Source organism: Astatotilapia calliptera, chromosome 2, assembly GCF_964374335.1.
Source record: "Astatotilapia calliptera chromosome 2, fAstCal68.1, whole genome shotgun sequence".
NCBI classification, from domain to species: Eukaryota; Metazoa; Chordata; class Actinopteri; order Cichliformes; family Cichlidae; genus Astatotilapia; species Astatotilapia calliptera.
The window spans coordinates 27,014,397-27,028,105 of NC_137423.1; the positions used below are offsets into that span (position 1 = coordinate 27,014,397).

Here is a 13,709-nt window from a genome sequence, read left to right on the forward strand (position 1 = left end):
CGACCCAAGGAAGTATTTTGGTACAGAGGTTAGCAGAGGTTTGTTCTCTCATTGTGCAGGAACAAGATCCTGGGTTTGAATCCACTGCCTGGCCATGACCTTTCTGTGTGGAGTTGGCGGATTCTCTGTGGGTACTACGGCTTCCTCCCATGTAGGTCCAAAGACCTACACATTAAGCACTATGATGATTTAAAATTGGTTGTAGGTGTAAGTGTGAATCACTCTATTAGACATTTAACAAACAGGTACATCCAGTGCATTCCCCATCCCTCACCCTATGACAGCTGAGATGTTCCAGCCCAAACCGGATGAAGACATATGAATGGTTGGATATTCATAGGGAATATGAACAGTCCCAAAAAAGTAAAAAAAAAATATATATAATGATGTGAGAGTGTTGTTTAAACAGTAGTTCCCCTTGGGGAGGTCTGGAGTTATAGCAGACTGCAGAGACTAAATAAAAATAACAGATGGCTCTGCCCTGCAGGCAAGGTGTGGGCAACTTTGTAAAAGTGCTGCCAGGTAAGCAAAGAGCAGATAATAAACCTGCACTAACTACCACAACTACAAAAAAAAAAAAAAACAACAAAGAAATCCCCTTGGCTTCAACACATTGTGTAATAAAGAGAGACCCAAATGTATTGGCTGTCAAAATCCTGATTTCTGTCGTGACGCCAAACAAGTTAGGACTTGTTTTTTCTGTAATGTCCCACACTGCAGATGCATTTCTAACCAATTAGTGTTTCAATGAAATTCTGTATCGGTTTATGGCTGAAGGATGCGTCTGAGAGCCTTGTTTGCGTGGGCATGTTTGCAGTGACGGTGCAGTCAATTCTCTTAGAAAAGTTTTCCACATACTTCTGGAACCTGACTGCAGGGATTTGTCCCCTTTCAGCTACGAGATGATCAGCGAGGTCAACCACTGATGTTAGGCAATAAGACCTGGTTTACAATCAGCCAGTTAAGCTATCCCAGAGGTATGTGACAGGGTTGAAGTCAGGGCTCTGTGAAGGCCATTCAAGTTCTTTTCACTCCAAACTCTGAAAAACATTTCCTAAGAAAACCTCACGTTGTGCATGAGGGCATTGTCAAGTTTAATCAGCAAAGGACTTTCTGCCCAGACAGTTGGAACAAATATGTAAGCACAAGACTGTCTACAGTATCGCTGAAGATTTCACTTAACAGCATGTCAGAAACTTGTGCAACGTCTGTTCCAGGCCAAACATTCACATAATCATATATTACACACATGTAAATATATATATGTTCTATCAAGAGCATGTGGAGGAATGTATAAAGGCATTTTGAAAACTCAAGAGCAGCATCTCAGTGTTTACAAGTACAAAGAACAGAAGACAACAAAAATCAGCTGTGATCACTGTACTGGCATTAAGAGTGGATGTACTCTGCAGTTTGTGTATGATCAGACTGCAATAAGGGCACCAATACCAGCACCATCTGCTGCCATCTACTGGTGGAATGCTACATGAAAAATAAAAAAGGCATACAAATGCTTCACATGGTGAAGTTTATCTATCACTAGTGACTTCCATCATTTTCCATTTAGTATTACGCATCACATTATTCTCATTATGAGTTTAATTGTATAAATGCCCAGAGCTCTACATGTCTCAGCAGTCTCTAATTCCAGCCACCTGTCAAGCCTCGCATCTGAGATGAGGATAGCTCTCTACGGTGCGTGCAATCGCATCCTTCAGGCTGACCACCGGTGTGTAGCCCAGGTCTTCTTTGGCACGTTTACAGTTGTAGTAGTGGTGGGTTCCAGCCAGAGCCACTCTCATCGGTGTAAAAGTTGGCTTGAAAGATATTAAAGGACTCAATAGTACGGACAGCAGCCAGAGGAGAAGCGCCAGTCCGTACACCAAACTGTAAGGCAGGTGGTAGCGGGGAGGAGGATATCCAAGACCCACCAATACTTGAGACATGAAGTCCCAAAAGCGAATTGGCTCATCGTTGGTTATGTGATATGGCTGGAAGACAAATGGAGAAAAATTAAAGTAAATTAACTGATCGAAAAGCATGTTAACCACTTGGTGCCACCACTGCTGTGGATTTTATTTTAACTCACCTTCCCACATATGGGGGAGTCTGCTCTCAGCCGTTCAGCAGCCAGAATGTGTCCATGAACTACATTCTCCACAAAGGTGAAATCTACCAGATTGGTTCCATCACTGAAGGAGACAAAAACTAATTATTTAACTGAAAACCATCAAGACATCCTTTTTGAAAATAAGTACTAGGATCTAATAATTAGTGGTAGTAGCACGCTTTCATGCTGCTTTCACAGGAATTACAATGTTAAGTAGCTGTTGTCAGATGCTGCTAATCACATGAACAGTTGATCATCAGCAAGTGCGAGCACTGCTATGAAAGCAAACGTTTGAGCGCTTTATTGGCATTGAGCAGTCAGGTGTGTGGTAACACAATGCCACAATTCTCCCAGGAGTGAACGACTCAGCAAATTCACCCCAAGATCAGATTGAGTAATATTCAGAAAACTGCCCAAAAGCTACATCTCAGACTGTACATGTGTAAGTTGGCGTGTTAAAAGTTAAAGTTCATGACAGTACAATTCGTAAAAAACTGAAAAAGTACAGCCCATTTGTAAGGACTGCCAGGAGAAAGCCTCTTCTGTCATAAAAGAACACGGCAGCACAGCATAGGTTGGCATAATTACATCTGAACAAACCACAAGAGTTCTCGAACAATTTCCTTTGGATGGACCAAACCAAAGTTGAGATGTTTGACCAGAATACACAGTGCCACATTTGACAAAACCCAAACACATCATATCAGCATAAACATGGTAATGGAGGGAATCATGATTTTGGCTCGTTTTGCAGTCACGGGACCCGGACACCTTGCAGTCAACGAGTCGACCATGAAAAGTATTCTAAAGTCAAATGTAAGAACATTCATCCGACAGCTAAAATTCTGGCAAAACTGGGTTACGCAACAGGACAATGATCCCAAACACAGCTGAATGGCTGAAAAAGAACAGAATCAGTATGTTGCAATGAACCAGTCAAAGTCCACACCCCTTCCTGGCTGAAATACCATAGAAGACCTTAAACAGAGTTGTGGGTAAACATCAATGAACTGAAGCAATGTTGTAAAAAGGAGTGGGCCAAAATTCCTCCACTTTTATGTGAGAGATTGATAACGTCATACAGAAAGCAATTCAAGTTTGTTTTGTTTTTCACATGGCTGTGTGGGCTGAGCCACTATCTCAAGGCTGCTTTCAGCTTCGTATTTCAGAAACACCAATACTTCACTGATAACTTAACTTGTTTATTAGAAGAGAATGCTAAAATCCTTGATTCAACTCGGTATTGTTTCACCATCAAAACCCACTCAAGACCAAAGAAAGCCTCGCTTTCAAATCCTACAACTCCATGTTGTCACTTTCTGTCAAATGCTGTGAGTCCAGCCTTCCACACCACAAACAACACATCACAGTGTTTTATGCTGAAGGCAGTACATGCAGATGCAGCAGCTGCTGGCTCCCTCAAAAATATATTGGGGGGTGTTTTTCTTGTCTTTTTGCTGACGCAGGCTTTACTCTGAGCTCTTATGACACACGTGCACTGATGTCGTCAAAGAAGCATAGGAATTGGACTAAAATCAGCAGACCTTCAGATCATCAGCAGTGATTGTTGCTGAACTGATTATCATTTAGTCTTATCAGTTTGTTAGTTGTGTTTTATCATATTCAAGCTGTTTCTATTAAGTGAGTGATTATTAAATTTTTAAAATGCTATGACTCACCCAATGATGAATTTCATTTTGCCCCTGCGAGCCGTGTCCACCAGGATGGGAACCAGCTGTGGATCTCGAGGACCAAAGATGCCGTGAGGCCGAATTGCAACTGTGAGGAAGCCCTTTTGCTTGTCACAAGCCTTGAGGACCAGCTAAACACAAAAAACAGAATAGGATACAGCTGCAAAAGAGTGTCTGCAACTTCCAGACTTCAGCTCTAAGCCCCTACAGGCCTCACTTTTCTCAGACAACCCACAGAATAGCAAATGGACAAGAAACAAGAATTAAGGAATAAAAATTTGGAGGGAAATAAATGTAACATTTGGACTCTCTCTGCACTAATACGCATTAAAAAAAAAAAAAAAAAATTTAGCCTATGTGCTTTTGAACCTCATCATTTAGATGTCAGGTATCATAGGCTGTGCACCCAAGCCAAAAACCTGTTTTTCCATAAGGCAGCTGTTCTAGCGGTGACTAGATTTGAATTCTTTGAATTGGCTCTGATGGTTCAAGAACAGTTTTTAACCTAACTTACGTTAATATAGAAACCATTAACTCGAACGTTAAAATGTTACCAGATTAAATATTGGATCTTAACAAAATAATGCAACAAGATCATGTGGAGAATGCATGTATATATGCATTTAAAAGCAAAAGAAGTAGGCTAGTAGGAATTTTTATTTGTTCGCATGTTAATAATAATAATAATAATAATAATAATAATAATAATAATAAATAATAGATTGCATTTATATAGCACTTTTCGAGACCCTCAAAGCGCTTAACAATTCCACTATTCATTCACATTCACACACTGGTGGAGGCAAGCTACAGTTCCCTGTGGGCTTGCATGGGCTTCCTCTGGGTAGTCTGGCTTCCCCCCCCACAGTCCAAAGACATGCAGGTTAGGTTCAACACGCTCCAAAGCCCTATTGGTGACTCTAAACTGGCTGTAGGTGTGAATGGTTGTCTGTCTTCAGGTGTTAATCCTGTGATAGATTGGCAGCCGGTCCAGGGTGTACCCCACCTTTCGCCCTATGACAGCTAGAATAGGCTCCAGCCCCCTGTGACCGTGAATTGGATAAGTGGAAGAAGATGGATGGAAAAAGAGGTATACTATTAGATGGCTCAAATGTGGCCCTCCATTGTATAACAACTGAGTAATGAAGATAGGAAGATATGTCAGATGGAACAAATAATATGTTGAGAATTCAAAAAAAGATCTATTCATCATAATATTGCTGAGATGAGTCAGTTTACAGATTGGAAACAATACACAAATCTGTGTATTTATGCATTCATGCACAATCCACTGTGAGGTCTTTGTTTCTCGTTTTTCTCTCTTCCTTATGCCGTTATATTTGTCTTAAATTATCCATTTTATTTTAATATATTTAATAACATTTGCATCTCCATAATCTGCATAATTACTCCAGCTGTTCTGTTCAGCCATTATCAAGATGAGGGTTTTTTTTTCCTATGTATCTAACTGTACAGATACAAACAGTCTAGATGAGGCTTAAAAATGTGACAATAGAAAACAAGAGGCTAAATTATACTTGTAAATGCATTCAAATGAAATGCAAATGAAGAGTTTATTATTTCTCCTGTTCTCTCTAAAATGTATGACTGACTGCATCAAAAAGTGGAAATTAGAGCCTTCATTTCACTCCTATTTTGGTTTAAAATAACAAATAAAAATTTCTCTCTTGCCTTTGGGCTACAGTGCCAACTACAGGGCCTTGCCAGTCACACCAACAAACTCGAATACACCCTCCTACGTTCCTGCCTACCTTCTCCTGCTCAATTTTGGTCTTTGTGTAGTAGTCAATGGGCTTCTTGGCATACGGCAGATCCTCTCTCCCGTTCTTAACGTCAGTCCCCTCAAACACCACGCTGGCACTGCTGGTCAGGACCAACCTCTGGCAAAGAAAAAAACAAAACAAAACTGCACATTAAAGACACTTTGTCTTCTCTTATTCTCTAAAGAGTGAACTTTAGGCACCTAAATGCTCTCCCTCACCTGTACTCCAGACTCTATACAGGTCTGGATAACAGTCTGTGTGCCCTGGATGTTGACCCTCTCAAACAGAGCACGGTCATCACTGGCAGGCGATGGAGAGGCACAGTGAAAGACCAAGGACACATCCTTCAGAGCTGCCAGCAGAGCCTGGAGCAGAACAAAGCAGACACCTGGTGAAATTTGGTTTGCATTTGTTTGTCCTGGGGAAGGAGTTTTGTTATCTGGTGCAAGAATGAATTAGAAAATTGCACTTAAAGAAATCTTTACTCTTTAAACTGACCCGATAAGCAATAATTTAAGGCCTTTTAACCCGATTATCACCCAATATTTTGTGGTCTAGCCATTTTTTTTTTCTTTTTTGACCTTTGAGCCCTCAGAGATCTGAAAGAGCAGCCTCACTTGTTTGTCGCACAGGTCTCCCTGGTAGAAGGTGACGCCGGGCAGCTCGTAGCTCTGACGGATGTCAAACACAGAAACAGAGTAGCCTCGGTCCAGCAGCTTCTCCACCAGGTGTCTGCCCAAGAAACCGGACCCCCCGATGACCGCACACCGTTTACTACTCTGTATCAAAACAAGCGGGGGGCGATTACTGACAAGCACAAGTGAATATAAAATATCAAAGCACAACTGGGCTGATAATGATGTTTTAACTCACCGGTCGCACACGTGTAGCCATGGGAAACCAATGAGAAGTGACCAACACGTAAGTAAACCGTGGTGGGTCTCAGGCAGCGTGGGAAAAAGTTTTGCGTGGAGAAAATCGATGCTCAGCGCAGACAAGATAAATGTGACGACTTTTCGTACAAGAAGCATGCGACACTGTTTCCTGTGTCATATACCCGAGCCCAAGGAAACCGCGCACGACCCACCTGAAATGTTCAATCAGCTGAGAGAGAACCGCTCTCTCATTGGTCAAGTCACGAAGCTGACCCTTGCGAAAAGCCAGTAGTATTTGGGATACGTCAAAGAACGCCACCACATTGACCAATCAGGGGGCAGAAGCTTATTTCAGCCGTCCGCCAGCTCAAAAACCACGCCCCCTTGAAAATCTAACTTCAAGGAGCCAGCTTGAAAATCGTGATGTTTGATACTTAGTAGCCCAACAATCAACATCTTTTCTGCAGTATATCCGCTATCTCTCCTCTGCACATGTCCAAACCATCTCAGCCTTACTTCAAACATTTTGTTCTACAAGCCACTCAAACAGAGCTTACACAACTGCCAAAAATGAAAGTACTGCAAGCAGAGTGAAGGCTTTATAATGTGAGGCGTGTTGGCATATACAACCAGTAGCGGTTTTTGATAGGGGCGACACGGGCAGTCCTCGGTGCGCCTGCTCGCTGCTGAAGTCAAAGTAAACTTTATTGTCATCTCTGCTACATACAGTCCAGTATATAGAGAGACAATACGACGAGGCTCCAGTTACAGCAGTGCAAGTAAACAAACAATAAATATAAGAAGAGTAAGAAAATAAATATACACTTTAGGACCAGGGGTAAAGGGATCAATAACAATTTAAAATGTATAATTTACAGTTTGATGATTTAAAGTCTCACACACAACCCATCGAAAAGGGAGGGGGGGGGCGGCTGCTTCCAAATAGAGCACATTTCATTCATAATGATGTAAATCCAAGCCCATTATGTATTCCTTATTTGAATCCTGGGTTGTGCGAAATCCCAGAAATTCACCCTAGACAAAGCCAGTCGGTGAACTAAGGTGTAGGTCTATTAGGTTATGTTGTGGTGATCCTCGGGTTGGGGGATTTGTGTTCATACTCGAGTGCAAAATTAAAACCAATGGAAGATGGACAAGAAAAGTTCAAAGTCATCAGGTGCTCAGCTTAGAAAAAAGAGAAAAGAAGAGGAAGAGAAACGAGCAAAAGATACAGGAAAGCTGATGTGTCATTGGATAATGGTAGGTCATCCTGAAACAATCAGAATCAGAATCAGAATACTTTATTAATCCCTAAGGAAATAATGTGGATTACGGTTGCTCCAAAAATAAATTGTAAAACTCCAGAGGGAGTGTTCGCCCAGGGCGCCAAACAGGCTAGGACCGCCACTGTATACAACAGTGATAAAAATGAAGAATAGAAAAAATGACGCTAAAGAAAAAAATATATAAAACTGAGATCGTGCAAAAGAGCATGAATAAATAATATGCACACAGTGAGTCTGAGAAACAACAGCAAGAAGGTATAATACAGACTCGTGTTTGTGTGAGTTTTGCAGAGAGCAGCGGAATTGATTTCTTGAAGCGTTCTTTATGGCAGCAGGGTTCAGAAAGTCTGAGGGAGAATGAGGTCTGCTGGGTCTGCTGGGTGGAATGAAGCAGGGATGATGGATTGTGCGTGACTGAGAGCAGCTATATCAGTGAACCTCTGCTCCTCACTTACTCCAGCGCATCCAGATTCAGGCCAATGATGCTTCCAGCCTCGTGGATTAATTTGTTGATCCTGCAGGCATCTCTGGCACAGATCTCCACCATCTCGGTGCATATATTACAAGATCTGTGCTTAAGCATAAATAACTTGCTCACATATGATGCAAATATCACAGAGTGTAGAAAAGTGTGTAGAAAAAATTAAATAAATAGATATATAAATAAAATAAGAAGAGCCTTCTAATTGCAGTATTAAACTCCATATAACTTGGACTAATAACTTCTCGTTTCATGTTCTTCTTTATTGATTCTGGAGAAGATTATGCTTTTTCCACGTCGTGCTAACCCTTATTATTATTATTATCATTGTGCATTATTGTGAGCAATGATGAGTTTATATAAGACTGTATTATATTGTGTTGTATATAAGCGTTTTATTTTACTTTTATATTTTTAATTTATGTTCTTTAGTGTGCACTGGGGGCCGTGGATGCATTGCAATTTCAAATTCCTGTCTATGATCTGTACTTATGGTTTTTGACAATAAAGCTGACTTTGACTTGATTTATTGTCTCATCAGACTGTGTTAGACTCTCAGTGTGTTTCTGAATCCCTAGCACGGAGGAAATTAAACTGATTACCACGAGGAATCACACCATTTACATAATGAAATGACATCATATCTATTTAGGTATGACTTCTCAGATCTCCACATTATCTCCAAGCAGCTTCTATCCGTAGCACACCTTCTGCGCCGCTGTGAATGTTGTTACCGTAAAGCACCCCGTGATTTTCACCAACCAATCAGCTTTTTTCCCGACTGTTGCGTTTGATTTCTACTTCTCGTTGTGCCTCCGTGCATCCTTTCTCTAACTCCTCCACGTCCAGGAACCACTGGTTGTCCGCTGGCACAAAAGGTAAACAAATCAAACATCCGCTTCGTGACACAAGCTGGTTCGCCTGCGCTTTTCTTTTTTCATCCACATTTTAGCAGGTAGGCTGTTACAGCGAAATAAGAACGATGCTTTACTGTATAACATATTTCTCCCAGACTAGGTGTCATTAAAGCAGTGATGTAAACTGGAAACCGCTTTATTGTCTTCCCCTTCCCAAAATGACAGCGTCACAGCCCAGACGAAAACAGTGATTGGCCTAAAAGATCTGCAGCCAGATTTGCCAGGTACACATAGAGCAACTGATGGTGAGTGAACATATTTCATTATTTAGAAATTACGTAATTCCGTGTTCGTTTGTGGCATCTGACTGGTATAACCTGTAAACCGGCAGTGGTTAGGTATGGGGGAAAACACGTTTTGAATACAATACTTTATATTTTTTCCTCCTGTGTCCCCACCACCAGGCAACCGTTGCCAAGAGACCATCCCTGCAGGGTCCGGTGCCCCCTCCTCGCAAGAAGACAGCCCCCAAGCCAGAGCTGACGGAGGTACAGAAGCAGGAGATCCGGGAGGCCTTTGAGCTGTTTGACACTGATGGCTCTGGATACATCGATGTGAAGGAGCTTAAGGTAAAATATCTCATGCCCTGATGTCTACATGTACAGTTAGCTGCATATATAGTTATTTGGCACACTCATCATTTAGTGCTTCATTTAGCCAAACTTATTTAAGTTAAACTGAAATGATGACTATCGACCCAAAGTAAAGACTTTGTTCACTATTTTGAAAGGGCTTAAATATATAAGGGGATAAAATAAGTTCATTTTTTAAAATGTTTTTCTGCTGGTAAATACTCATTCTCATTGCACAGTGATGGACTCTGTTTGGAAGCAACCTTACAATCTTCTATTTGAAGTTTTTTTTTTACCTTTTTTTAAGACCGGCTAAAGACCAGATTAATTGTTATTATGTCCCACTGATACGATACATAATTTATCCTGCCGCTGCTAAGGAAGGATAATTACCTATGTATGCTTTGAATATCTGCGTTTCTTACTCTGTGTCAGGTTGCCATGAGAGCTCTGGGATTTGAACCAAAGAAAGAGGAGATCAAGAAGATGATAGGTGAAGTTGATAAGGATGGCACAGGAAAGATCTCCTTTGCAGACTTCCTCATTGTCATGACGCAGAAAATGGTAGACATGTGTTGCATTGCTTTTAATTCTATGTTACTAAAGAGTTGTATTGTCCGGAGTAAAGTACTCTCCCTCTTCTCTAATTTTAGGCTGAAAAGGACTCTAAGGAGGAGATCTTAAAAGCTTTCCGGCTGTTTGATGACGACGAGACGGGCAAGATATCATTCAAGAATCTGAAGAGGGTAGCCAAAGAGCTTGGGGAGAACCTGACAGATGAAGAGCTGCAGGTGAGGCTCTACATCATGGCATAAAAGAGCTAATAATAAAATATCAAAAGCATATTACTGTATCTAGCTGGTGGGTTGTGTTGACAAAGCCAAAGGCTGTGAAGGCAGTTTAGAATAATGTCAACACAGCATTTGCTCATGAATGCTATCAAGCCAGCTTGTTTTGCTTTCTCCATCTCTCAGTTCTTCTTTTCATTTCCTCGTGTTTTGTGTGTTTCTGCAGGAAATGATAGATGAAGCGGACAGGGATGGAGATGGGGAAGTGAACCAGCAGGAGTTCCTGCGCATTATGAAAAAAACCTGCCTGTACTGAAGCAAATGAAAGGCATTAAGGTTGGGTGGACCAGGCTGGATCAGTGAGGGTGTTTTGCTGCTCATCCATTTATCCAGAAAACAAAACCTTATTATCGTTGTATAGTGCCATAATTTTTTTTTTAAATCAGTCAAGACATTTAAGCTTCAAAAACTACAATCATTACAAAACCTTTAAAGACTTGGACAAAAAGTCTAGCAAAATGCCAAACCACCCTTCTTTCAGTTACATGACAACATACTGCCAAAACTGTAAGAGTACACCCTCTTACCTGTTAGAATGCTGCATTCATTTATGAAGGATATATATTGATAATATTATAGAGGTTATTCATCGTGCCTGCACCAATACAGTGACACGTAGTACATTCCAGCGCTTTGTGTGATACTTTGTGCATTATGTTAGCAGTGTCTGTTCACTCTCGTATACTGGTGACTCCCATTACCGTCTCATGTTTCGGCTCTTTTATACTGGTTTTCCTGGGAAAATTTGCAATGCAGTGAAGGTGTTTGTTAACCACTGACGACTGGAGAGCGCTCTGTCTCATCTCCGTGCTGCCTGTGGATTTGTGCCTGTGCCTCTTAAAGGGGTAATTCTCACAATCAGGGAAGCTGCCTCTTAGCACACCATCATCTTGGATCCCACACCTACAGGCCATTACACACCAAGTGCATTTTAAAAAAAGTGACATAAAATTTAGAATTTTTTTCTGTTCCAAACTTTTGCGGAAAATTCGTCCTCAAAACCAACATCAAGCGATGATGAGTCGGTCCTGGGAAGTTCTGGGTTCATCCAAGCTGTATCACGACTGCTTCCGGACATATTTCATGATGTCAGTGGGGCAGTTTGAGCTCTTGTTGGCAGAGTTGGGAACACATTCGTGTTCAGAGAGCCGACTGACCCAGAGCAGTGTCTGAGGTAAAATACTGTTATCTAACTATTTGTATATTCAGTACTGTGCATGATTCAAGGTACAGCACACTTCTTGCCAAGTGAAAAAATCGAGCTTGTTTCAAACATATAAATGACTGCATTAAGAATAGGTGACTCTCATAAAATATTTTTAACCAACAAAATATTCGCACAGATTTTATGCGTCCGGTGTGTAAAGCCTTAAGGCTGTGTAAAATAAAACATGGATGTAGTCTTGTGAAACCTTGTTTAGAAGCTTTCACTTGAACAATTTGCCCATTTCATTTTTTTTTTAAATAACTCTTTCACCCATAAAGATGACCTTTGAATGCCTCCCCGTACCTTTAATGACCACTTTGACACCTCTGTATTTATCAATAAAGGTGTGGTTTGACCACCTTTAGTGCTCAAATAGTTTCCAAGGGTAGTTGCATTTGCAGACACCCCCCTCACTAAATTCTGACCAACACAGTCATTTTGTTGTACAAAAAAACTCTTAAAGAGTTAAACTCAGCATTACCTGGGTGTGACTGTGAAAGCAACAACACTGCTTGACCATATAGTAGTGAGTTGTCAACCAATAGGTATACCTGCACTAATACAGTTTTAAAAAAGAAGAATCAAAATAGCATCATGCTGATGTGAAACATGTGTCTGAGACCCTTATTTAGTGAAGAAGCTGTGTACTTAGCTTATAGGTCAAATAAGTACTACAGCAGTTTGTTTAAAGACCTTTGGAACTACAAGAGCTGCCCCTAGTGGCCTGTGAAGGAAATGCAGGCTTAAGTCAGTTTGCATTGGCTTCACTTTCCAGGTCCAGAAGCTGCGTCCTTGTTTTTTTTATGTACAGTTTTTGGTCACATTGTCTTAAAGGGATTGTTAATATATTTTCTGTCATGCTTTTGTGCGTATTTTATCATCAATATTCCTGAATGTTTTACATAATGTCTTGTGAATTGAATTATATAAACAGCACAACAGTATTTCAGTTCAAATTAAACCCATTGAAGCAATTTGTCCTCGTGTCCTGTTTATTTTTACTTTTATTTTTAAATGAGCATTGCTCATTTGAGTGGCTCGACTTTGGATTTATCTCCAATTTTTTTAAGTTGCATCATAAAACCTTGAATGTATTTTTTTCTGATGCTATTAAACACAGATACTATGCGGTCTTCTGCTGCTGTAGCCATTCTGCTTCAAGGTTTGACAGGTTCTGTGCTCTTCTGCATATCTTGGTTGTAATGAGTGATTATTTGAGTCACTGTTGCCTGAAGTTCTGACAGCTTGAAGCAGTCTGGCCAGTCTGACCTTCAGGAGGCCACCTTGACTATGCTTCAGTGTATTGGGTTTCTGCAATTTGTCTGAGTACTTAGATGCGATCTTTAATAAGCAGCTGAACAGATAACCAATCAAGTGGCCAGTGAGCATATATGCAGACTGGTTGTGCGTTAAGCCCAAGTAACACCTATCCCTATCCAAAACAGTATGTTGTCATGTGGCCTCCAAACAAAATACATAAAATAAACAGGTGATGTTCTCCAGAGTAAATGACAGTAGAAAATGGTGTATATTGTGAGTCACTAACAAACAGTGAACTGTACAAATATAATATAGAATTTACAAACCAATGACAAGGCCTGATTAGTAGCGCCCAAGATCAAAAACTGGGTCACAGAAAAATCTTCCCCACATCCTAAAATAACTGCTTTGATTGTCCTGATGAGTTGCTGAAAAAGCATTGATTATGATGATTTAGCTCAAATGTTTGTGAGAATAATATCTAAGAAGGGTTTGGTTAATTAAAAAAAATCCAAAATCAAAATGTGCAGACCTACCTGGAGATTATTGCAGAGGAGAAGGTGTATGAGGAGCAAGAACCGAGTGTGTCTGAGGAGTGATGGGGAGCGCGGGATGACAATGAGCAGAGGAACACTGAGCATTGTGTTCAGGCTGTAGCTAGCGCACGTGCTGACCATC

The 13,709-nt window shown here is 40.8% G+C and overlaps 2 protein-coding genes across 3 annotated transcripts; one reads left to right on the forward strand and one right to left on the reverse strand.

Moving 5' to 3' along the window:
• Positions 1 to 1,073: 1,073 nt before the first annotated feature.
• On the reverse strand, positions 1,074 to 6,702 carry nsdhl (NAD(P) dependent 3-beta-hydroxysteroid dehydrogenase NSDHL). Its single transcript, XM_026190639.2, has 7 exons — positions 6,459 to 6,702; positions 6,203 to 6,364; positions 5,804 to 5,950; positions 5,574 to 5,702; positions 3,790 to 3,932; positions 2,090 to 2,192; positions 1,074 to 1,991 (listed from the first exon to the last, which is right to left on the reverse strand). Exons 1-7 carry the CDS (start codon positions 6,477 to 6,479, stop codon positions 1,659 to 1,661), a joined length of 1,038 nt encoding a protein of 345 aa, XP_026046424.1. The 5' UTR covers positions 6,480 to 6,702; the 3' UTR covers positions 1,074 to 1,658.
• A 2,357-nt stretch (positions 6,703 to 9,059) lies between these two features.
• cetn2 (centrin, EF-hand protein, 2) lies at positions 9,060 to 10,954 on the forward strand. 2 transcript variants are annotated; one of them, XM_026190673.2, is made up of 6 exons: positions 9,060 to 9,105; positions 9,310 to 9,389; positions 9,549 to 9,713; positions 10,152 to 10,280; positions 10,370 to 10,507; positions 10,731 to 10,954. In XM_026190673.2, the coding sequence occupies exons 2-6, from the start codon at positions 9,387 to 9,389 to the stop codon at positions 10,818 to 10,820; spliced, it is 525 nt and encodes a 174-aa protein (XP_026046458.1). In that variant the 5' UTR covers positions 9,060 to 9,105; positions 9,310 to 9,386; the 3' UTR covers positions 10,821 to 10,954. The 2 variants fall into 2 exon arrangements, with proteins under 2 accessions (XP_026046458.1, XP_026046451.1); XM_026190666.2 differs by having other exon boundaries at positions 9,100 to 9,182.
• The last annotated feature ends 2,755 nt before the right edge of the window (positions 10,955 to 13,709 follow it).

Excerpts from the sequence above, each read along its gene's own strand:
- nsdhl (XM_026190639.2), bottom strand. The coding sequence starts at position 6,479 with ATGGCTACACGTGTGCGACCG. Across the intron at positions 5,951-6,202 it reads GAGACCTGTGCGACAAACAA|GCTCTGCTGGCAGCTCTGAA; the intron begins GTGAGGCTGCTC and ends GTTCTGCTCCAG. Across the intron at positions 3,933-5,573 it reads CCAAAATTGAGCAGGAGAAG|CTGGTCCTCAAGGCTTGTGA; the intron begins GTAGGCAGGAAC and ends TTTTGTGTTTAG.
- cetn2 (XM_026190673.2), top strand. Across the intron at positions 10,281-10,369 it reads TTGTCATGACGCAGAAAATG|GCTGAAAAGGACTCTAAGGA; the intron begins GTAGACATGTGT and ends CTCTAATTTTAG. Across the intron at positions 10,508-10,730 it reads TGACAGATGAAGAGCTGCAG|GAAATGATAGATGAAGCGGA; the intron begins GTGAGGCTCTAC and ends GTGTTTCTGCAG.